The sequence below is a fragment of the Megalops cyprinoides genome, chromosome 1 (genome assembly GCF_013368585.1).
Source record: "Megalops cyprinoides isolate fMegCyp1 chromosome 1, fMegCyp1.pri, whole genome shotgun sequence".
Taxonomy (NCBI): Eukaryota; Metazoa; Chordata; class Actinopteri; order Elopiformes; family Megalopidae; genus Megalops; species Megalops cyprinoides.
In genome coordinates this window covers 37363525-37387984 of record NC_050583.1, presented here as the reverse complement: position 1 = coordinate 37387984, position 24460 = coordinate 37363525, and the positions used below count along the sequence as shown (strand labels likewise).

The window sequence follows — 24460 nt, the reverse complement described above, 5'->3', positions numbered from 1 at the left end:
AAGACAATCAAAAACTGCCCAGAAATCAAAAATTGTCATCCTTCCCTTGAGTCTTAAACTGTCAGCTGGTATGTGGTACTAATTCACTTTTAATAACATTATTATTGATTTATAAAATATTGTTATCACATAAATAATTGCTGTGTAAACTATTATCATTGTTGTTGTGGTGGTTGTTGACATTGTATTTAAAGCTCGCCTTCAATGGACATGCATAAAAACACAAAACCTATGTTTTAATACAGCAAAGACTGCCTCCTTATATGTAGCAACAAACATGATGATGTTATTTTCTCAGAACAGGAAACTTTGTTTACCCTCAGGACAACTACCAAATTACACACTGAAAGGAACACAGACATACAGTTATACTTAAAGTAAAACATGTATTCCATCAATTAGAATATGATCTTCGTGGGCAATAAGCACTTAGCAAAGTGTTCAACCTCAGACAAATATGATGATTATTTTGGATGGGAAAACATGTAGCCTTCATTCTGTGGCATTGCTAGGCCAACCATAAAGAGGACATCCAAGGTGACTAATATACATTAATTCATTCAAGAACATACACTTCTTCCCATTTCTTTTGAACATAGGAGAAATAATGCCTGTAACTGAAATAACACAGCATTTTAGATTAGCATAAATGACCAACAGATGGATGGACAGAGAGGCTGACGTAAGCATTAAGAAGCCCGTGGATACTACAAGGAGGGGCAGAGGAATGGTTAGTTGGCAGCCAAATGCATCCCTCGAGACGCAGTGTCAGTCACCATTATAGTAATGATCATACCGAAGACGCATGAAGGCAATAACTAGCAATGGGATTAGACTTCTCATAAAAGCCAAATAAGGGAGATATAGGATATTTGTCACTGCTTTTGCTACAGATATGGCAGTATATTGTCATCTTCAGGGCGCAATTGACTTGCGCAGGAACGTTTAACCCTCCTAAACTGCGCACATCACAGATTCTGATATTGGTCCTGTGATACCGTCGAGCACAAGAATGGCTTACATTGGAATGCATCAACCACGCTGATTATGTCGATTATAACTTAAGTTTTTTTTTTCTCAACAGAACAGCTTTAATAGGCTGTCTGAAGGGAGTATCTGTTTTGAGAACAGGGTATTATCCAAAAGGAGGTATATTCAGAACCTCGGACAGCTCAGTAAGCGCCACGGGTTTAATTACGGTAAACCGTTCAAAAATAAAATATACTTTGCTATTATAAACTGTTCTCCCTCTAAGTATCAAATTTAGTTCAGTAAACAACAGTATATAACGTCTGGGGTTACCGGTGATTATTGCATGATCCGATTAATTAAAGTATTCAAACCAGCAACTTCATTGCATTTACAAACACTGGTGATTGTAAAGGAGTTCACTTTGCTCTTGTGGACGGTAAAATAATGATAACAGACGGTTTTGATTGTGCGGATACAGGTTATTCTGGTCTGGGGGGAAAAAAAAGAAAAAGAAATGGGGGATGAAATGGCTTTGTAGAGCGACCATTGACATTCCATGGACGATGTATCATCACCGCGGGTGCAGTGCGAAAGCCCATCTGCTGGTGGTGCCGCAGTAATCGCCTCTGTTACACCACGGCCATTTCTCGGATCTGATTGTGACTTGATTCCTGGCGTTGCCGTCTGCTATCTCCTGGGACATAGGCCTACTGGCCAGCCGGGAAAGAAAATTAATATTTTTCACTTCACTCTCCTGCTCTCCTGCTGGTGTTTCCTGGTAACCTTACTCGCGTGCGAGGGCTGACGGTGAAGTTTCCAAAAATTCAAAGTTGGTGCGTTTCGGTCCTCGACTTCTCCGATACTCCATAATATTGCGGCAGCTTATATTTTCTTTGCGCATGACTAGTTTGAGATCTTGTGCTTAAAACGAAGAAGGCCTGTTCAACATTTGGGGAAAGGACGTTCTGAGGGGCCCGGAGAGTGATATTTAAAACACAAAACCAAAAAGGATCTCCTCTTGACTCACTCTCCACTCTAAACGTCACACATGAAACACGCAGTCCTCTATTTTTACGAAAACCGTTGTTCGCTTTGTTTATTTTCCATCATAGACTTATCTGAGAGGGGTCGCTGCTTTGCGCAATGCATTATAGGCCTATTTAATTTAAGCATACACTTGTAGCGAATAAGCTTATTAATTTATATGGTTCTTCGGCTGATCAAGTTTTTCACTGCACATTAAATGTGTGGCGTGCTTACCGCGTATGCTACAATTACTTGTGACTGTTCGGCTTAAATGAGAAAATAATTAAATAATAGTACCTAAAGCCAAATTGATTAGCATACAGAGAATGTGAGGCACTCCGCTTTGTGTTGCTCCACGGCTCATTCACTGCACGCGCTCACAAATGGAGATCTCAATTCTCTGTCACCATAATATAGCAAGCCAACACGTGTCAGTCAGATATTTAATTAAAACCGAGTATCACATCACGCGGCGGATGAGTTGCGGAAAAAAATTCTACTGGTACTCTATATTAGAGCTCTGAATAGCCTTAATGTTTTCCAAGTATTGTCGGCATTATTGTAAAGTAATGGCGTCACGGGTTAGTGATTTTAAAGTTACAGGTTAATGATTAAACGACAGGTCAGGGCGCCCCCAAGTCCCCGTGGTTTGCTCTTTAATGGATACTCTACTTTTGGGATGAAAGGTTTCCATTATCATACAGTAGACAATCCAAAGCATGAAGTGTGCACTGCTGAGAGTGGTAGAGATTTGTTTCCGTGGTTTAAGCGGGCCCAAATGTGACCTCTAAAGCTCTAAGTAAGGACAGAAGAACCATTGCTACACAAGGTTAATGGTGCATCAAAATTTTAAGCCCTAGGCTAGGGCCATGATCACTTCAGTCTCACGATGCAGACAGTCGACCACAACAGCACGAACGCCTATCCCTTTAAGCGTGCATCGAAATGAAGCAAGGAGATATGAATTCCATAATATCCACTAGTTTACCATGGTGAAATTCTATGTAAAATGCATGTGAAAGCGATTTACAACTTTTAATTAGCAACCAAGTTAGAAAATGTCGACTAGGCCAAGCAAGCCAATTCCAAAAAGACAACGCATTTCATTTCGCAAACAGGGTTAATCGTCTGCAACTGGGAATATAGACTTTACTTGCGAGTCGTCATACATAGTTATTACTAAAACAGAATGAAAATAACGAACAACAAGGTTAACAACATATTGAGTCGCGTAGAACTATGCTTTCCTTCGGGCGTAGGTTACCATATCGTGTTTGGGTGCAATAAATAGACGTGAATGAGAAAAGACCGGGGGTTAAAAAATAAGAAGAAAGGGGTGTTGTGCATCACGATGTACAGGCGAGGATATATGCGCTCACAGTGGACTGTATACGGGAGAAAAATACGTTTATAAACTCTACGCTCGTATGCCGCTGGTTGGTGACCTGGCTGAGCATATGAAATCGGGCGTCCTCAAAGTGCCACTACAGCCCCCCAGTGGACATTGTATGTTATTGCATGTTTTCGTTTTCAATTGGTACAATATTAACAGCCATGGCTTTGTGGATCTACACTTAGCAGGCAAAGAGATACAGCTGTTGGAAATGTATTTTTTAAACACCTTCACGAAACCCCTGTTATCGTTAACAAACCCATAAAAAGTACACAAATAGCCTCTTAAATGTCAACAACATCCTACCCTTATCAGTCCTTTGTCTATATGATTTGTAAAAAGCAACAGCGAGAAGGTGGAGGAGAGGGAGAGAGAAAGGATACGTACAGATGCTAAATGCAGTAACAGCTGGTAGGGTGGGCACACCTGTCAGTGGTTCTTCCTCTTTCCTCATTCGACTGGCCTGACAGATGGAGTTCAGGGCTCTGTTCCCTTTGCCAGCACGGCTCCTCTCAGCTCCCCCAGTGCGGTGGACAAGCCAGGGGAACACAAGGGCCATGTCCCATACCTACACATTCCATCTGCAGTGTAAGCCACTTAGAGGCAGAGGTACTTACAAGCCACTATGGCCACACAACTCATCTGGAGGAATCACACACTCAGGTTCTCAGTTCAGATTCAGATATGGCAGATTGGGCAAAAACATATCCTTATGTATTTATTGACTGGATGAACTTTTCCTGTGAAATTAGAATTCAGCAACACTGAAATATGTGAGTATGTGCTGTCAATGGGCTAGGTTATTAAAATAAAGTTATTAACATATTCCTCTTCCAGTCAGATGAGGAGTGTGACCAAATTATTCAGTGCAAGCACATATCCTTTGTGGTCAATGGGCTACAAAGAACATACTGCCAAGAAGTCTTACTCATGAAATTCCACAAGGACTATAACATGAGTGAACTTTTCATTCTGGCAGAGACAGCCGGTCATAGAGTGTTCAGTAAATCCCCTATTAAACATCTCAATGGATCTTGTTCTGCATAGCTGCCTATATCATTGCAGGGACACCTGTCACCCTGAAGTGAAAGAGCCTCGGGGGAATTGGTTTGGCTGAGGACGTAAAGCGTGTGCCGGCAGCGTCCAATCCGGCGCGTCTGCGTCTCCCTCACTCTGAGTGACCACACTGGCTGCTGCTCAGAATGCTCTGGAAATAACGAGACTCTGGGGGGCGGGAAAGCCATTTCAACCCGTGACGGAAGGTCACTGAGGTCGCCTGGGTACCGGAGAGCAGGGCATCGTGCAGCTGAGGGTCGGGTCACTGCTTTCGTGGAGGTGGGCGTTTGGTCATTGCTTTCTCAGCTCACCTGCTGTAAAATTAGACCACTTAAAGGGGTAGTATGCTCATTTTCTTTTCAGAGTTGAAACCATACAATATTTAATTTGACTTTTCAAATCAAAACATTCAAGTACACATACGTACTGGCCATCAAGAGAAATATATCACTATTTCTAGTTATACAAAATCTTTGAATAAATACAAATATTTTAAATGTTGCTTAGATGTTTGTATTGTATTGTATTGTATTGTATTCAACCTGCTAAAAGTCATGTCTGATGAAAATGAAGAAAGAAAAGATACAGAAGGTAAAAATATGCCTAGCTTATTCAAAGAAAAATGTTGTCATGCTGTCAGTATGTTTGAGGTTAGACCAGGTCAGCAGACTCACCTGGATGATCACAACTAGTGATTTCTACCTTGGTAACATGATACAGCTAAACAGAGGGCAGAAATGGTAGGCCATAATCTGGGAGACCATGAGTTACGTCATCGCACCAAGCTTTAGTCAGCATGGTCTGCCAGTTCTGGTGGATCTGAAATAGAAGGTCACAGGTCACTGAAATGGCCTACCCCCATTTCCACAGCGCCCACCCCAGGGCACACCAACATTCTTGGTTTTATCTAGAGTCCACAGTGAATCCCTGTACCCCATAATACTGTGACCTATTGAACACAGTTTGGAGAGCACCGGCACCCTCCTCTGCAATGGAGGTCTCTTGACTCTAGTCACAGCTTTAGCAAGCTTGTGCTTTAACCTCGTCAAATGTACAATGACTCAACACATTGTGGCTGTGTACATTCCATGTGAAACCTGCATTCCTGGACTTACAACCTCCCATATTGTGGACACACTGCCCTCTCTCCCCAGAGACAGGCTGCTGTTGAGAGCACTGTGCTCCTCCCATAATCTTATAGCCCTTCTCCCCGCTCTGCATAATGGCTGACTCAAAAGGGGTGGTGTGTGAAAGGATCGTGTTGACCCTAGAGCTACATGTCCACAAGTGGCCACTAAATGAAGCCCTGAGTTCACGTAAAGCGCGTCTCACCTTCAGGTCAGGTAGCGTGGCGACAGGAGCGCATGGACGGTGATGTCATAGACAAAGACATCGCCAGCGGAGACGCTCTTTACAGCGGGCAAGTTAATCAGCTCCTGGCAGTGCAGGAGTGTGCTGCCTCGCCGTCGCGCCCACGGTCATGCCGGGTTTGAAGTTTAATGACGCCAGCTGCCGGGCACCGCTCGCTGCAGGCGCCGATAAGCTGGCAGCGCAGCACCAGGAAGCCAGCGCAGGTCTGTGGGCGGAGACTTCGGGGCCGCCGTTGGCTGGGGACCTGGGCCGCCATAGGAGGCACGGCTCTCTTTGAAGATCGGCACATTTCCATATTTCATTAAGCGCTGACTGACAAGCCCAGCCAGCTGCTCTATTTTCAGCTATTTAAATTTTGACCTGATTTCCTCTCGTGAAAGAAAAAAAAATAAGTTGAAATGCAGATGCCATGATCAGAAGTCTGAATGCTTGAAGTGTGTTTGTTGTCTCCAAAGAGAAGTCTGCTGAGAGTGGCATGATAATGAACCAGCTTTACAGCTCCTTATTCTCACTGTCTACCTGCAGGAAGTGATCTTTAAGTGACATCACTGACATAGTTTTTCATACCCTCTCCTCATAATTTGCTACAGAAGTGGCTCCAAACATTTTAGCTTGTACCTCTGTCTATATTTCCCAGCTGTCTGTTCACCTCTACCAGCCCAACTTGACATTAAACTGAAGCTTGAACTAATTAAACTGAAATGAACAGCACCAAAATGAAAAAAATCTTGAAAAGTAAAGCACTAATAAACTTTGTAATTATTCATCCCTGCTACTCCCTAGAGGCTTCCCAAGCACCCCAGTTGCAACAATATCCAGACCCATCAGTCCATTTGTTCCATAGAATCCTCTGATGTTTTTATTTTAATGGCTGATATTACTCCCTTCCTTTAAAGTGGCAGAGCCACAGAAACAGCTTGGTCATGTACATATACAGTTTTTGATTCCTGTGTTTGTGTGTGTGTGTGTGAGAGAGTGAGTGTGTTTGTGTGGGAAGCCATCCCAATCATGGCCTTTAATGCATCAGTTTCTCTCAAGGTGCTCTGCAGCACCCCCTCTCAATATGACACTCTAGGGTATTTCTGTAATGACAAGCTGTCAGCTTTAATTGTAGGGATCCCTCTAATCAGAGCATACGTGGCACACCAGGAGCCAATGAGAAGAGCACTTTAGAGGGCCGTGAGCAAAGGACGGCCCACCGCAGTGTGGAGGCTGCCTCCCATATGGGTCCCGCAGCTGCTGTCCGTCATAGGATGCCCCACAGTACTCTACTCTGCTTAAAATGCAGCAGGAGAAAAAAAGCAGTAAATGATGCACCATGGGACAGGCCAGGACAGACGTTTTAATAATCAATACACACCTTGCTTACTTTCCACTGAAAGTAAGTGAATCTGAAGGAGCCCTGTCCCTTGGATCACATGTGTGTCCTCAGATGCCTTCTCTCTCCTTAGGAGCGCTAAGCCTGCCAAAGTGGGCAGGTTAGTGGGAGGGAGCAAGCTGTCAGGAGTGGGCCTGCCCCTCACAGTAATCCAATCAGTAGTAAGTGATCCTGTCTGCCCTCCATCAGGCCTCTCAACACTACTGGCCCTGCAGTCTCTCACCAGCCTTATATTTCACTCATGACAACTGGGTTTGCCTCTAGAATCCACCTGTCCATTTTTAATGTTCAACAACATGTAAATATTGGGTGTTGAATGCAGTTTTCAGTACCGTTATTTTTTATTACTTTGTATTATGACAATGACTGGATTTGTTAACTTCTTTAAAAAAAAACAACACTGTTCTCCCAAATGCCTGTCTGAGGACATACTTTATACATTGGTGTAATGAAGATGCACATATATAATGATCACCTGTACACTGATCAGTCATATTTTTCTATTTTCACTGACATATGAAGTGAGAAAATATGGGTATAGAAGTAAGAGGTGTTGTTCTTGATACTGAAAGTTAATGGGGCTAATATTTTAATCAAGAACTACACTTAATTTTTGTTAAGTGTTTTTTCTTTTATTCTTATTCATCTTGCACACTATCATTCTGCCATGAATGAATGTAATATAAAATGTGTGACTTTATGGATTAACGCCAGGGTGGTTATATTGAATAAGCAAATCTCAGTCAGTCTCAGTGTTTTTTGACTGAAATCCTTGGTTGTATTTTCAGTCAAAAGGCAAATTTAAAGTGAAGTGCTGAATGATATCGTTACAACTCCCAACTTAATCCTGTGTTTTCAGAAAAGCAAATTCAGAAGTTACTTTTCAAATCTGTATTTTGGAACTGCATTAAGTTATAAAAAATAATTAAGATACTGTATACTGTATACTACAATATTTGAAATTAGGTTAACATTTGAATCCATGTTAAAATAATGTGAAAAATGACCTCTGAGCAAAATATTATGGGCAAGCCAACCTCTAAACAGAAAAAAACACTGTTGTGACATGCACGCATATAAATGTGTATGTTCTGGAACATTAGCTAATAATACTTTGTTGTGACATCTCATTAATACCAAACCTGTGCAGCTTATACAATTAAGGAATCAGTTGCTCCACCAGGAAGTAAAAAAAAACTCATTATGACTCCCAGGGTCTTGAACTCAGCTATATTTCAGACTGCATTACTTTGAAGAGACAATTTACAACAAAGCACACAACCAGTCCTGCTCCAACACTCATTATTTCCCAAGCAGTGCTACAGTGTGGAGAGACAAAGGGCCACATCCGCCCTAGGGGTCACGGGGCGGCAGTATGGGGCAACACTGGGGCCTATGAGCCAGCAACCAGAGACCCTCATCTCATTTGTCCAGTCAGGGCAACTGAGGCCAATCAAGCCATTGATTTCACAGCTCACACAGGGTTCTTTATTTCTCCACTGCTGCTCATAGCTGCCCATGGAAGGAAATGCTTAACTAGAATAAAACGAAGTTGCATACTTTCATTAGGAACCACTACGCTAGCAGACTGGTCGCACAGTCAAGTAATACTACAATGTCTTCTTATTCTCGATTTGAAGCTCGACCTTAGTGCGGCTTTCGTTATTCCCACAGTTGGGTTTGTAAGAAAAGGGATCAGTGTGCCATTTTATGTGTGATCTTAATCAATCCGGTTTGTTTATGACTATCCACTCTCCACAGTACAGAAACGTTAAGACTTTAGGGATGATCCATGAATTAATTACACAGAGGACAGAAGAGGAAACGGCTTATGTTCCTGTGTTGTGATGAGGATCACTTTACCACCTGTGGTGGCCGAGGTCTGGGTGAGGATTTATTTTCAAATGAGAGCTTCCCTGACATTGATGCATTTATCTGCCTCAGACACCTGAAATCTTTAGAAGTATATATATTACTGTCATTTTTAAAAAGCTAATTTCTCAGAAAAAAGGGATTTTCAACAGCCATTTTAGCTATTCATCGCTTCAGTAATGTTTCAAAGGCTGTTTTAGTATGCCAATTTCATCACATTTCTCATGCATACCACATTCTGAATAGGACCCTTCACAGAAGAACTGCCCATATAAACTATTTTTTCCCAGCTCCCAACTTAAGAATAATACATCACCATTACTGTTAAAATGCTGTTAAATTCCCTGTCTTTTAGGCTCTCTAAATGCCTATAAAACCACAACAGTTCAGGTTATACATAGCAAACCGTGCACATGCTGGCACGTAAAAAGACTGACCTAACAGCTATGTGTACAACTCTGAACACAAAGGATGTACCTGAAGTATTAAATTGGAATGAAAAAAACAGAAGGGTCAAGAAATGGTTTATGATAATTAGCACTAAAATCACTCAAAGCAATAGAAGTCAGAGAGTTAGCAAATGACATTACTGTTATTTGTATGTGCATAACAAGGTAGCTGCAAGGGCTTGAAAAAAATGTTTTGACCAAAAGCAAGAGAACAGACTCCTCCTCTCTCACACACAAACACAAACACACACACAAAAACACCAACCTCCTTTTAGTATAAGTAGGTGGCTGTCTGCTTTTATTTAATTTTTGTAGGCAACCATAAATAATGAAATATGATCAGTCTCTGAGAATCAGGCACAGAGGACCCTCTTGTGATTGAAACATTCAGAAAGATGTTGGAATTCAAGTGTGCGGTCTTCTTCAGTCATTTCTCATGTTTAAATCTTGTGGCTCTTGGCTTCTGCTGACTGTGCGGCTCAGCTTCCTGTTAATATGCTTAATTGGTGGGCGAGACGTGAGATGAGCTTAGTAGTCCGGCCTGTCCTTCTTCAGATTTTTGTAGTCCATGTTCACAGTGAAGAACTGCAAACCGTTAAAGAGACCACTTTAGAGTAGACAGAAACATTGTCTGCAACCACATTCACATTGGATAGCCAGTAAAGGAGAGCAAGAGCAAGAGCAATTTCAGAGGGGGAAAAAATCACTTTTTTAGGGCTGTTCCTTGTTATCTTGGTAATATCTGAGCAGACTGGATGTGTCCCTGCGCTGGGCTGCAATTCACACAATAATAAGTTTATCCTAAGCTTAACAGTTTACTACAGGATAAACTGATCTAATTAAAGCTGGCTTGACTGATGATGGCTAAGCACATAAGAGAGATGAGATTAGAGCTAAACAGCGGCTGTAGTCATTGCTCTAATGTAGCTTGTGTGGTCCTGCACCAGGACCTGAACCACGCTTTATTTTTTACACTCTTTAGTATGGAGTCAAGTTCAATATGCCCAGACTGTGGTCTCCTGCAAAGGACACATCAGTGCTCATTTTCCACATTGCCCATACAGGGCAAGTTCTCCGTCTTGACTTTAAGTACCCAGCGTCTTGGCTAGAAGTGGAAGATACCTGGGTTACGTTCAAAGATCAACTTCTCAATAAATTTTCACAGGACTGCATTTAAGCAGCCTTCAAGTTCTGGGAAATGCTCTGCTGGTTATTAGCATGTTGTATCCTTGTGAACGCACCCTTAGGCCCAACCAAGGACAGGCTGGCCTGCTTGTATGACCACCAGCAACACTGGGTCACTAAGCAAGGAGGCATGCGGAGTTGTCCATACCTTGTACTGATCATTGGGGCCCAGTTTGTTCCATGGCTCTGGGTTGTTCTTGCGATCCCATCTGTACAACACAGCAATGTTCCTTTACAATCTGTCCAACAACACACTCTCACACACCTGTATGCCTGGACACAATATACAATCTGACAACATTTAATTTATATAAACCTAATGATAAAAAAACACGCAAAAGGACATTTAGTGTGCAACTGTTTTACATGTGTGCTCGAACAATGTAAAATATTGACTGGAAATAGGTTCCTGTGAGCCAGAATGCCACTGAGGCACACGGATACACTTACGAGACATCAGGGTTACGCAGAGCAAGACGTCCAAGGTACATCATGGACATTGTTGCCCCACCACCGATGAAGACGAAGAGTGGGATCAACTGGAGGAGAGGGTGGAGAGAGAGAGAAAAAAAGACTATATGGGAATCACCCGTATACCTTCAGTTTGCATTCAGTGGACAAATAAGTATGGAGGGGATCTGCTCCAGACCAGTTCAACCCTTTTGATTTGATTCCCGCAGAAGACACAGGCCCTTCACTCCACTAATGTATATATTATTCAATACTTCCATGCCAACACATCCAGCGAGCTAAAGGCAGATCTCTCACTATGTTTGAATCGCCAGTTTTTATCAGCCAAATCACACAAAAAAAGAGTCATTTGTACCTCGTTCCTAGTTAAGATAAGATAGCTACCTAGCCTGCTAACTTATTTGAATTCGACTGAAAATTCTGTCAATTCAAAGCATAAAATGAACTTGCATGGCTGGAGTCTACGATTAAATGACGGGACAGATCTTTTTTTTCTAACACAATGTAAGAAATGAACAGTTAACGCACTTCTCAGACGTCCTAATACGTTCTACCCCTGGTGTCCTTGAACGGCCTAACATTAATGATTAATGAGGGAGCGTGATAGTGCGTACCTAAGTAGCTAACTAGCACATAGCTAACGGTCTGCCCTTAATGTAATTTTGCCAGTCTCTTCATTTAACTTACTGAGTTATTACAGTCTACAGTTGTTAGCTATTCTTTTAGCTTATCCCGACACATTCTAAAGTGTACCTAAATAAGGCAAAAAAAAAACGTGTCTAGATTAGCTAACTCGCTATCATTTGGCATACGTCGAGCAGTTAACTATCAACGTGACGTTATTATCCACTAGAGCTATACGGCAAAAGCCATTTTCCCACAAAATACCGTCACTTTCTAATTATGTCAGCTGTGGCACTGCAATTCTTTATTGTAGCAGTTTGTACAAAATTTTAATCAAGCCTTAACAGAAAATTTCGCAAGGGGCTGTATTTCAAACATACCAATACTGATACGACCTGTCAACTGTACCGCTAGCGAACAGTATTAGCAGCGACTGCATTTGACCGCCTTGGTTTCAATGTCATCCAGGTTATAAATAAATTGTATAAATATAATATGTACTTACTGCTGGGTGGTTTCTGAGTTGTTTGCCAACAGTACTTAGCATTTCGGCTACAGTAATGATTTCCTTATCCCAAAAGTACAGGTAAAATAGGATTAGTCGACCTCTTGACAGGAAACGTGATGTTCGTGCTCGTTCCGCGCTAGTGGGGGAATCGTAGAAGGGGGGGCTGTTTGGGGGTGTCCAAGAATATTCCAGGAAGTACCACGTAAATTGTTTTAAAAATTCAAATCTGTAATTATGTTTCAACATATTTTAACCTTAACGCTTTCCTATATAGAGTTGATTTTAATTGAATCATTTTCTCGTCAGGCGGTGTCTTAGACGCCAATACTTCCTCAGCGCATGAAGCCGGGGTAGCTATGGACCTCTTCTACTGAGTCAGATGTTCCATCAAAATAAAGCTGTGAAAAGTGGTACTGTTTTGATGTTTTTTAAAGACATGAAACATATGCTTGAGCTGTGATTTTCTCAAAGAAAGAGATCGATAAAAAATGGATTAGTTTACGTACTATTTCTGTTTAATGCAATAATGATATTATAGTAGTCATAATGATAACCCTGAGAAGAATAGAAGCAGACGTTGGTCGATGTGAACCACATGTTGGCTTCCTATCAAAATGTGTGTCAGACATATGTGCATGTATTCCTGCCACCTATACTGTTATTTCACCCCATGAAATATTTTAGCCCATGTCAACAATTTGTACCTTGCCAGCCTTCCTAATTTGGCTCTTCTCAAAAACACAGTACTTTCGTTGAACTGAAATTGATGACTTCATGCACTACTGTTAACAAAGCTGTTTTAGCCAGTATGCATTTGTGAGTATCCTCCCTGTAAAAATATTGTCACCAAAGCATATGACCCAGCCTGTGGCTGGTATGGTCACATACTTATTCACACAGTAAATGCACAATGAATCTCTTCACAACATCTGAAACTTATGTGAGTGATTGATCAGGAGAAATGACTTCAACTATTTAATCTCTCATAAGCAATTTGACTGTCAAATGTGACCCAGCCAAGCTGTAATTGACAAGCAACAATACTGTCAATCAATCAATCTATTTGCTAAATAGGAAGGTTCTGCAATGGATAGTGCCAGCAAACCATTTGCTTTAATATTATTGCACATGTGTGTTGGAGGGGGTGACATTGCTAGTGAGAGATTGTAGAAGGACATTTCTGTCTCACTGGGGCCGTTCATGTCACTGTATTGTGGCTTGGGAGACCAAAGTTCAGTTCCCAGATCTGGCTGTTAAGATCACTGCCTCCTCCAGAACCCTTTGCCTGAAGTATGTGCTCCCGAATTCTGCACCCTAATGCACGTGAACAGATGGACAGCGATAGAACAGCTGCCATAAATACACTTTAATGTGCAAAGTTTGATCTACAGAGAATTTCTTACCCATGACTTAAAAGGGATCGCTATGCAAATCAGATTACTTTGGGTGAGTGCACAAGACTTCCTCTTCACATTTTCCTTCCAGAGTACCAAATGATTCACATCTTCTTTGTAGAACACTAAATATAGGCACAAATGCACAACAGTCATACAGTTAACTTACACTATACTCAGTTCCGTTTGTTTTCTAATTTCTTCTGAGGCTATGCCTTTCGCCCCAGACCCAAAGCTGCAGTTAACCACAGATTACTGGTTCAACTGATCTTTAATAAGAATCGTTTCCACATCAACACAAAAACCCAAGCATTTGAGTCCCACGCTAAGAACACCTTTTGGTCTGTGGCACAAGAGTATCCGTACATATATACATGGTTTGAAGTGGGATGCCGCTCTTTTGAAGTTGTTTGGAAATATGGTTATCTATGGTGTTGTCTAACAAATCTCACTGAACAAAATGCTTCACAATCTCGACACCCCGAGATGTCAATTTATCATTAAATCCTTTGAAGAATGTAGCTTTCCATCTTAATAACAGAAATCGTCACAGCTGTGCTGTAAGTGAGTAATGTGTTTCTTCACTGAGAAAACTTCCTGGTGCAAAATTTGCCCATATTTCTCATTCATATATATGATTTTGTTTCAAGTCCTTGAGAAGCCAGTACAAGTTGAAATGTAGTATCAATATCTTCAGTGCCGCAGATAATGATATAGTGCATATGCAGTATGGGTGGTGCTACATTGATGCCCAGACGCTCAAATTTGTCCACAGTCTGATTTAATTAATTTTGATTTCGACCACTGCAAATGGCAGACGGGAAACATGATAAGGACACAGGTTCTGGCAGACCTTATGAATAACAGTGACTGTTGTACCATAAAACACGAGGACTGATATCAGTAAAATACAGATTTCCCGTATTTTGCTTGTTTTTCTTTATTTTCATTTGTCAAAAGATTACACAAAATATTTTAACTATGACTAACCTTGGTCAGTTGACTAATGTATCAGACAGAAAAATAGAAAACATTCTGGTTTCAATAAAGCTCATTTATAAAAATTTGCTTTTTTTCCCCTGTAAATTGACTAGTTGTGTGTAAACAATGTTTACATTACTTCAGGAGTTCACTTCATCTCTGCCCATGATTTTCGTCTATAACGAATTACGTGAACAGCAGCGGGGATATAGCAGCTGGCACACAAACTGTTATTCCTGTTGAAGGAGGGAATTTAGCTGATGTAATGACACATTTGCCCCTCTGCTCCTTTCCTTCCCTTTTTACAGTTGAATTGTCCTTTAATTTTTTTTAAACCTAAGGATAACAGCAAGGGCATGTGATTTTCCGAGAGAAACAGAGATCTACTGAATACTAGATAGAATGGAGTGCAGTGCAACTCTACAGATTCAGTACTTTAACCGTTTTCTGAACAACATCTACAAGCAATTGAGGGATAATTCTGCGCTAGAGTTAAAAACCAATAGACGACCCATTGTCTGGACAGATTTCTGCATGTCCTTATGAGAGCGAAGATGGAAGAGGCAAGTTCTGTAGCAGACATATGTCTGTCCTACTACTTTTCAGTCTGACCATTTTCCTGCTCAGGGATTGACAGACGCAAGTCCCCCTGGTCTCAGTGTGTTGTCTTCTTTGGTACTTTCCCAAATTTTGCATCCAGTCCCAGACCTTAAAATAAAGATGGATTAATGAAACAGTAGTGCTTTTTAGACGTTTCACACAATGAAACAAATGAAACAAACATTTCCAAAGCGGGTATCGGAACCTGCCTGTACAACTGCGGAGAAGGGGCAGAGAGACACAAAGACAAGTGAGAGAAAGGCAACAGGGAGAGAAAGAAAGGAGAGAGGAGACCGAGAAATACAGCCACAACTTACCCAAGAATACCAGTATGGTGCCAACCCACTGCATGCCACTCATGACATTGCCAAAGAGAAGAACAGAGCCCAGTATAGTGAAAAACTTCCGTGTGGTCGTGATGATGGAGCAGGTGAGTGGTCCGAAGTACACCACTGTCATGAAGATGAAAGTCTGAAAGCAAAGAGAAGTGGCTACAGCAGGAATATGATTGGAGGTGATGGTGGCAGGCCAGCAGAAGGGAGTCTTGCCTCTGTTGAGAGTCCCAGTGTAGGAGAGGAACTCCATGTAGAAGTAAAGGCCATTTTTTGACAAAATCTTAAACTGAGATCCTGTGTCACTATGGCTCTTACTGCAAAGAGTAGCAAATTCTCAAACTTGCGCTTTCAGTCTGGCATTCTAATCACCTTCTGGCGTTCTGGCACAAAATGGCAGTCTTTTGTCACTCAGGTGGGTGCTGCACTTTGGTGGTGATTGAAAGGGATGCCCGAAAGGCATGCAAGGCATTGTATAATAACATAAGTACACATATGTCATGAAGTCTTTTTCTCTGACTTTAAAATAAACTTGAAAAACACTGTACACATTAGTACAGACAAAACTACTTCCCCTGTCAGTAGAAACGCACAAGCACAATGACTTTCTTTCATTCTGACTACACATGCTGGCATCATAAGACCCCTGGCCTATGACCTGTGACGTACTTGACCCAGGGCACTGGTTAGACCAAACAACAGGATGTTGTAGATGATATGGGGATAGCGGTCAGCAAAGGCCAGGAACTCCCACACCTCCCCTGTCCACAGCACACCTGAGAGACACACACAGAGTATGAGAGCAGAGTTTTGTCGGTTCATCATATTGTGAGAGATGACAGTGAAATGTGAAATTCTAACTGCTCTTCTCCTGCCTTAAATTGAGTAAATATAATTGAAATTTCTGCATCAATGTCACACTCATGATCATGCATTAGCTATCATTACTTATAACCAAAAAATGTGTTGAATGCAACAGGTTCTTTATGTGTAAGAGGAAAAAAAATATACCTATTAAAGTCGCAAATGATTACTTGAGCCAATGTATTTGCATTTGATAAATCACCATATAAATCTATTTTCAGGCAGCAAGCTATGTAATAAAGACAACTTAAAGAAGTAAATGTCAATTTTTGTCTGCATACATTGTGAGTAACTGGCTCCCTCTAGAGGTAGACCATACAAACCAGACAGCATGTTTTCAATTTGGCAACGCTGGGGCAGTTGTGTCTCAATAGTTGTTAGCTTCATTATTAACAAGTGAGAACATGTAGACATGGACTGGGTCACTTACCAAGTCCCAGCACCAGCGTGGACCACAAGTTGATGTTAAGCATCATATGGTTGGGGCCAGTCTGGTAGTGTGCGCGCATATGGTCCTGGGCTACACCTGTTAGCCCGTCAAGGGTCAGGGAGAGAAGCTGAAACACACCATAGGAGAGGAGTCAGGAGTAGTTGCATACAAGCACAAAGAGAAGTGTCAAACCCAGTTAGACAGGTATGTGCAGAGATACAAGCAGGAAAACATCCATACACCACCAACCAGTCGGTCACACAAGGGAATTAAGACACAATCACTCACATTTACTTTCAGCTGGATGTTCAAGTCATCAAATGATCAACACAGACAAGACCTCAGAAAGTTCATGAAGGCACTGACTATGTCAACATTAACATTAATATTCTGATCATGCTGGACCTGAATATTCAATAATTCCAACTAGGTCAACACATGATTATTCCAATAACCATAGCCAGTACTCTGGTTATGAGAAACCCAAATAAGACATGTGGACCAGTCCTCTATTAAAGAGAATATTTAGCCATGAACAATAAAAAACTGTTCTTATATTTACCCTCCCATAAGATGTCATCTGTGTAAGTGTGTATGTTTAATGTTCTGCAAGGAATCTTAGCATCATGGATGCAAGACATGGCATGTTTTTTTTTACTTTCACAATGGGAAAATTGCCAGAAGTGATCAACCACTACGTCTAGGAGCACATAAAAGGGCCATCCTTCACGAAGTACAAAGTTCCAATATATCCTATATGCACCCTATGATCTGAGGAATACAGAGGTTCCATTCAAACGTACATAGTTCACTTGGAATATGACCATAATCATGATAAGAACCATTATTTATAATACCACAGCAATGTAGATGTAGTCACTGGTCAAAAAAGAAGAAAGAAAAATAGGAAAGAACTGATGGGAAGGCTCACCAGTAGCATTTCTCCAAAGCCAAAGACATGCTCGTCACCAGACGCCACACCTTTCTTGGGTTTGTACATGAACATTGCCACCCCAGTCACTATCAGCAGCACACACAGGTACTTGGCCAGAGGGTACTTCTTCCTCAGGATCGTCACACCCAGAACCATCACTGTGTGCAAGGGGGACAGAAACCAGCAGCACTCAAGCACGCATAGAGGAGGGCAGAGATCAGCAACAGTCACACTGGTGGCATTTAAAACCTCTCTCTCTTGACATTTTCCACGGCAACACTGATATCTGATCAGTGCTGAGAACTCTGGTGGTTACACCCCACAGAGACCTCATTTTCTAAGCATTGTTCAGCAAATAGTGCTGCCAAGGTGAGTTGAGAACAAGGAAGCATAACGGAATGCAACTATAATTACAGAGAAATATGTGAGGAGGGCATTTTCATACATGGTCAAACAAGGATCACATAAAAAGAGAGACTATCATCTTCCAGCAAATCAGCCCAGAGTCTTAAATGCACATTCTGTGACAGACTGCAGTAACCAGAGATGCATCTTCATCTGAAAACCACTGCTAACCAGACAGATAATTAGCAAAATAAAGTTTGTGTTCTCTACAGGATAACTTCAGGAGACTATAGGATCATTGTGAGAGTGGTAGAGGTCTGAATCACAAGCTTCTCAATGGTATCTTGTAAAATTATAGCTGAGGAGACATATGGCTAACAGGCTGAGACAATGAAATTGCAAATCTCAGAACACACAGCAGCGTCTGAAACATTAGCAATCCAGCACAGAGCCAAGTAGCTTGGGCCAAAAACCACGCATGACAGCATTTTTACTCTAGACTGAGAACACACTGGAATCTGATAATAACTGTGTGAGGTACAATAGGTGTCTAGGAAGATTTGGGCCAGGCACAGTGATCCCACCTACCTGGGATGGGCTTACAGGACTTCCCCAGCACCTGGAAAACAAATCCAAAAAGGAAGAGAATATTAAAATACACCTTTGCCACTCCCTTCTTCCTGAGCAGTCAGTCCTTCTATATCCCAGAAACAACTAATCTGACATACACAGACAGAGAAGAATAGACAGTGAGGGTCACGGACCAGTTAAAACCTCTAGCCAGGGCATGGTGACACTGTCTGAAGCGTGAGCAGCACATGGCATTTGGCAGGGCATGGAGGTCCTGGAACAGACCCCATGGGACCATTGCACTTAGTGCAAAGCCCAGGTACAGCAGAGCTAGGACAGACTCAAAGAGACACTGTAGTGTGGCAGAGAGGAAGAGCTGCACTCAAGGACAGAGAAAAGTCCAGCTTTGACCTGACCAGAGAAACACAAAGGGGGAAAGAGAAAAAGAAGGGGACAAAGAGACCTAAAAGGAGAACAAGAGAAAGGGACAGGGCCACAGCCTAACACAGTGAGTGCATGGAGAACAACAGAGGGAAGGATATATAGGCAAAGACAGAGAGGTTCTGGCACACAGACCTGTGTTGGATAGTTGACATACTGTAGAGCAGAGTTGCTGGACACCATGGCCCCCAAGTATGAGAGGGAACATACACCATAGAGCCAGTTCCTGGTGTGATCAGACCTGGATTGCTCAAAGAACTGAATCACTGAGAGAAAACAAAACGGAAAACAAATCTGTAATTAAAACACATCTGCAACACATCTCTCAACAGAGAGGCACTCACTACCCAAGACAAAAGCTCCAAAACAGACAAGAAAATCAAACAGCATTAATATGAGGAGAAAATCTGTGCATCATTGACAGTAAAACCATGTAACACGTTTAAGCACTTAGGAGCGGAAAACGATTTGAGCGACCCTGAAAGTCACAGGTAATATTCAAAAAATTGAATTCCGTGGGTGAAAGCATTATCAGGTTGCCATCTTTGTAATTAAATACCATAAATCTAGCCTGATTGATAATATTAACTTTTGTTGTTTGGTAATATTGCTGGGTGCTATGCTGCTTTGCACTCAACGGATACTCACAGATCTTGGCAAAGACAGCGTTGATGATGCATTGAATGAATACCAAGGTGGTAGCGTAGGTAAACTTTTCTTTCTTGTCTCCTTTTTGGTAATCGCCCCTCGTGCTGCAGACACACAATTAACAGGTGAGAGTCCGGCAACGATTGTTGCTGAAAAACAAATACTACTGACTCCGATTCAAAGAATTGACTCCTACACTTACCGTACAATGCAAAATATGATTAAATCCGTTATAGGTTTTGTCCCAATTTATTGTAACTTCGTTGTATTGGTTGTAGTCCCTTTGTCTAACTGAAATTATGTTCTTGTTTGTAGAGTACGACTCAGACAGAACTTTAAGCCATTACTGTGAACTCCAACAATAACAATATTCATTACTATTATTATTTGTAGTAGTAGTAGTAGCACTGTATCAGATTTGGTATTGTTAGCTACTGTGAAACGCAAAACAAGATGGACGTGTTCAATATTTGTGTAAAGGTAAGTTTTCATCCTCGACGAGCCCCTAAAAACCAACAGAACCGTCTCATTTTACTGGTCCCAAAGTGCACTGCATGTTAGGTAAAACTACAGACTGCATGTGGGTCCTTAGTATCACGGACCTTACAAACATGATATCCGAATAAGATGAAAATTGAATAAAATGCATGACCTCAACGTTGATCTCTCTTTACGTGTGTGAACACTGGTTGGATAACAGTACTTAAATCAGAATAAAAAAATGTCCCATTGCAGAATCTAGAAAGTTCATACAGTAACGTCACTCTCAGTCCCTGTAAGAACAGTGGCTAGTAGCTAGCCATCTGTCACGTAGTGATAGGTGTTTGGGGAGGAAACTGCTCATATAGCTAACCTTACGTAGCATGTTACTCACATTGTTTCCTGTAAAATACCGTAGTAGAAATAACAAACAAAGACTCCGAGGAAACAAACGAGGAGCCGAAGCCGCTCGTTCTGCAAAAGCGATGCTTTCTCTGTGCCTTTCGCAGCAGCCATACTGTCTCCTGACAGTCCAGGTATTGGCACCGTCACTGCCCCGCTGTCCACACTCTTCAATCCTACGTCCCGCTCCACTCTTCCGGCTATCAAGAGCCCAGAAATTGTGCTGTTATACCCCAAAGCAGGGGTTCCTCGGTCAAAATCAAGGTCTCCGTTATTGCTTGTAGTCAGTACTCCGTTCTACAGCCAAACATTTAATTATACACGTGTCTTGTCAGCTACTTAACACACAAACGCCTGCGCGCCTAGACTTGACTGTCCAGCCAGTTAACTATACTGTGCAACGTTACAAACCGGTTGATTTGCCACCGTGCTTTCCCCTTAATCCCAGAGTATGTTTCTCTTTCTCCAAAACTTCATCCTGTATGAAATGGGATAGACGGATTCTCTTCAGATCCCTCCTCCTTGTAATCCCAGAGGTGATGACAGTCTGTCTCACCAGTATTTCATCCCCCTCTTCGCGTGTCTGATTAGCTTCATGCTTCACCACACAGCGAGTGGGAGCTTTTGATACAATCTTCCACAATTACACCTCGGTATACCACTGCTAACGGAACGGTGCTCGCTTTCATTCAACCGAAAGGCGGCGTCAGCGTCTGGTAGGACCTCAAGAATCAAGCGTTCTGCACACCGTTGAACGTGCCTGAATTGCTAACTTGAGTTTTACTCCAGACAGCACCAGTACAAGCTTTCAAGTATAAATGTATGAACTGCGTTTACAGGTTTAAGATTCAGGACGTCTCTTTAGTCCCAATATCTGGCCTTACCCAGACAGGGATATTTCTTTTCCCTGCCCCTTTTCACAAAGTCACTGTACATTTTTTCCTATTTCAGACATATACAGTATTTCTTTTTGGAAATGCCACCTATGAACTTCGTAATCAGCAATCAACATTCCTATGTAACTTTGTGGTCAGACGACCACAATGGAAATAGTTAATGTGTCATAAATAAGATTTTAGCATGAATACTTAATTGTGTTGTCCCTAACAAATTCTAATGTATTTTTATTGTAGCCTATATTTCTACTGCCACATCTAAGAAAATTTACTTAATTTACACTTCTAATCAACCAAAGGGACGGAAAAAGAAGTTTCATGGTTTAGACTACCGCTACATTGGCAAACCCTCTTAAGCAATATCACTTTTGTCCTGTGGTTGCCACTCGTTTTTAAATAGCAGTTGTGCATACGTCCTTGCCAATTAAGTTTATTTACATTCTTCTCCAGCCTGAATTTTCCAGATAATCATATCCAAAACAAGAACTGGTCCTTAACCGACTTCGCGTAGGAGGAACCAATATTTCCGGCAATACACTGCCCCCGCTAGCCACAGAGTTAACTACTGTGTCATAATGTTGCTTTTTTTAGACCGTTTTTTAGTCCGGCAATCTACACGGCCCTCCATACTGGGGTTCTTTTTTCGGAGAATAGTCGCTTTCTAAATATCGTCTCAAGATGTGGATGAATTTTATTGGTGTAAGTCGAGAAATGGGCGGGGCTTATTTTAATATGGGGAGGCCCAAATTCGTCAAAACACACCCACAAACTTAACTACACGTGCTCTTCAAGGAAGACCTTTGGTGATATTCACATGACCGACAGGGCTCTAATTGGTTGATAACCAACTGCGAAGGAAATTGATTTTACAGATTTATAGTTCTTCTCAGTATTGTATTTACAATCATAAAATTTTTATGGATTAATGCTGTTTAAAAGTTATATTGTTACAACCCACACGACTGCAAGAAAATGTACACATATGATGTAATGCCTTTGTCATATTTTAAGTCTTAACTTACTCATGTTGTCTTGGTTTAAAATGTGCTGTGTATAAAAACATGATTTACACCATTACAGAATATACCAAACATCAAAAAGTTTATACGCTTTCAAGTTATTAAAAAATAAAACAGATATTGGTTATGTATTCCTTTTGGGAACAATTTAATCAATCATCCGTGACATTGACTATAATATGGATAGCTTATAAAGTAACTGGTGATACCACATGAATGTGGATGAAAATAACTTCACTATCTCTCCCCCTCTGCCATCAGTATGTCAGCAGGGCTTGGCTCACCATCAGGCATGTCCACAGCCAGCAATCTCTAAACGGTTATATCCACCCAGATAAGGCATTACCATGCCCCATCTTGATATTCATTTTTGCAATGCCAGTTCTACTGCATCAGAAATTCCAGGTCGCAACCCATACATAAGCAGTTCAGCTGTGAGAAGCTTGCTACACAGTCTTTGTTTACAGGCCAGATGGGGGCCAACTGTTTCCCAATGTTCACTGACACGTAAGAATGGGATGGTGCCAGCAGCAACTCAGTTGGACTCAACAGCAGGACAAAGAAGTCATCTTCAGAGATGACTCAAGGTTTTGTGTACACCACCTAGATGGGTGTGGCACAAACACGCAGAACAATACACTAATTGTTCTGTACAACTGAACCATCTATGGAGAGAGTAACATCACCATATGCTGTGATGGATAATTTAGGTCATGCTGTCTGCCTTTTTTGAAATCATTTATGACCTCAGGTGTTTGTATTGTCCAGTACAGTGTCAGTGTACAGTACAATTCACTATAACAGTACTCCTTTTGATCTGATAAGGTACATTCTTCTTGCAATTTCTGCATAAAACAATGGCAGTTGTGTTAAAGTAAAGACTTGCCATATTGGATATGATGCATATGATGATGTGTTTCTGAGTGAAACATTAGCACAGGAATAAAAACCATGAAGACATTGAAAAACACAAAATAAATAGTTTAACAAATGAATACAAACTATAAAAATCAAGCAAAATGTATTTAATATTTTCAATATAAATTCATATATCGAGTAAAAAAGAAAACAAGAACACATGTAGCCTCTTGGGGGCCAGAACTTATGAACTGATTGATCGCCAACATTCTGACTAAGCAGATTCTGATCAAAAATTGGCCCAGAATTCAAACTCAGTTTCTAAATGATGCCAATTAATTTCATACTCTCAGTCATGCTGTCTACATCACACATCATACACTTTTGCAAATTAAACCTGTGCATCATAATGAAATAATTCTGTAAGGTTAGTAAAATACAGTCAGCTATACATATACAAACATGTTCAACTGATAACATTCTTCCACTCTGAAATACATATAAAAAACGTAACTAACTCTCTCAGGCCACTTGAAACGGTGAACATATGAAAAAAAAAATGTAACAACTATTGTTATGATTTTAGCTTATGTGGCAGATATTTGAACAGAACTACAATACATTCCTCCACCTACCTCCACTGTTAAACAGGAGTGAAATTATATAAAAGATCTGCTACACCTCAATACTCCTTTGTGCAAACATTCCACATTCCTCTACCACTTAAAGACAATTAACAATTCTATTAAAATGGTTCTCTCTATAAACTTGGCAGAGGAAAAAAAACTTCAAACATGAACAATCCTCAAAAGTACATTCACAACAGACCTCACCAAGTTAAATGGTGTACACCAGTAAGTCCACTTGGGTATTCAATGCTGCTCTGAACTCTGAAAGTCCTTACAAGTCAATATACATCTACTCTGACAAATCCAAGTGAAGGAATGCTGTCAAGGCAAAT

General features: G+C 41.2%; 2 protein-coding genes across 2 annotated transcripts; both read right to left on the bottom strand.

Moving 5' to 3' along the window:
• Window positions 1-9786: 9786 nt before the first annotated feature.
• LOC118782221 (cytochrome c oxidase subunit NDUFA4) lies at window positions 9787-12473 on the bottom strand. Its single transcript, XM_036535529.1, has 4 exons — window positions 12303-12473; window positions 11153-11241; window positions 10851-10911; window positions 9787-10102 (listed from the first exon to the last, which is right to left on the bottom strand). Exons 1-4 carry the CDS (start codon window positions 12342-12344, stop codon window positions 10046-10048), a joined length of 249 nt encoding a protein of 82 aa, XP_036391422.1. The 5' UTR covers window positions 12345-12473; the 3' UTR covers window positions 9787-10045.
• A 2375-nt stretch (window positions 12474-14848) lies between these two features.
• slc35b1 (solute carrier family 35 member B1) lies at window positions 14849-21407 on the bottom strand. Its single transcript, XM_036535494.1, has 9 exons — window positions 20719-21407; window positions 19845-19948; window positions 19332-19462; window positions 18774-18804; window positions 17838-17998; window positions 16907-17033; window positions 16282-16388; window positions 15598-15751; window positions 14849-15388 (listed from the first exon to the last, which is right to left on the bottom strand). Exons 1-9 carry the CDS (start codon window positions 20838-20840, stop codon window positions 15336-15338), a joined length of 990 nt encoding a protein of 329 aa, XP_036391387.1. The 5' UTR covers window positions 20841-21407; the 3' UTR covers window positions 14849-15335.
• Between the last annotated feature and the right edge of the window lie 3053 nt (window positions 21408-24460).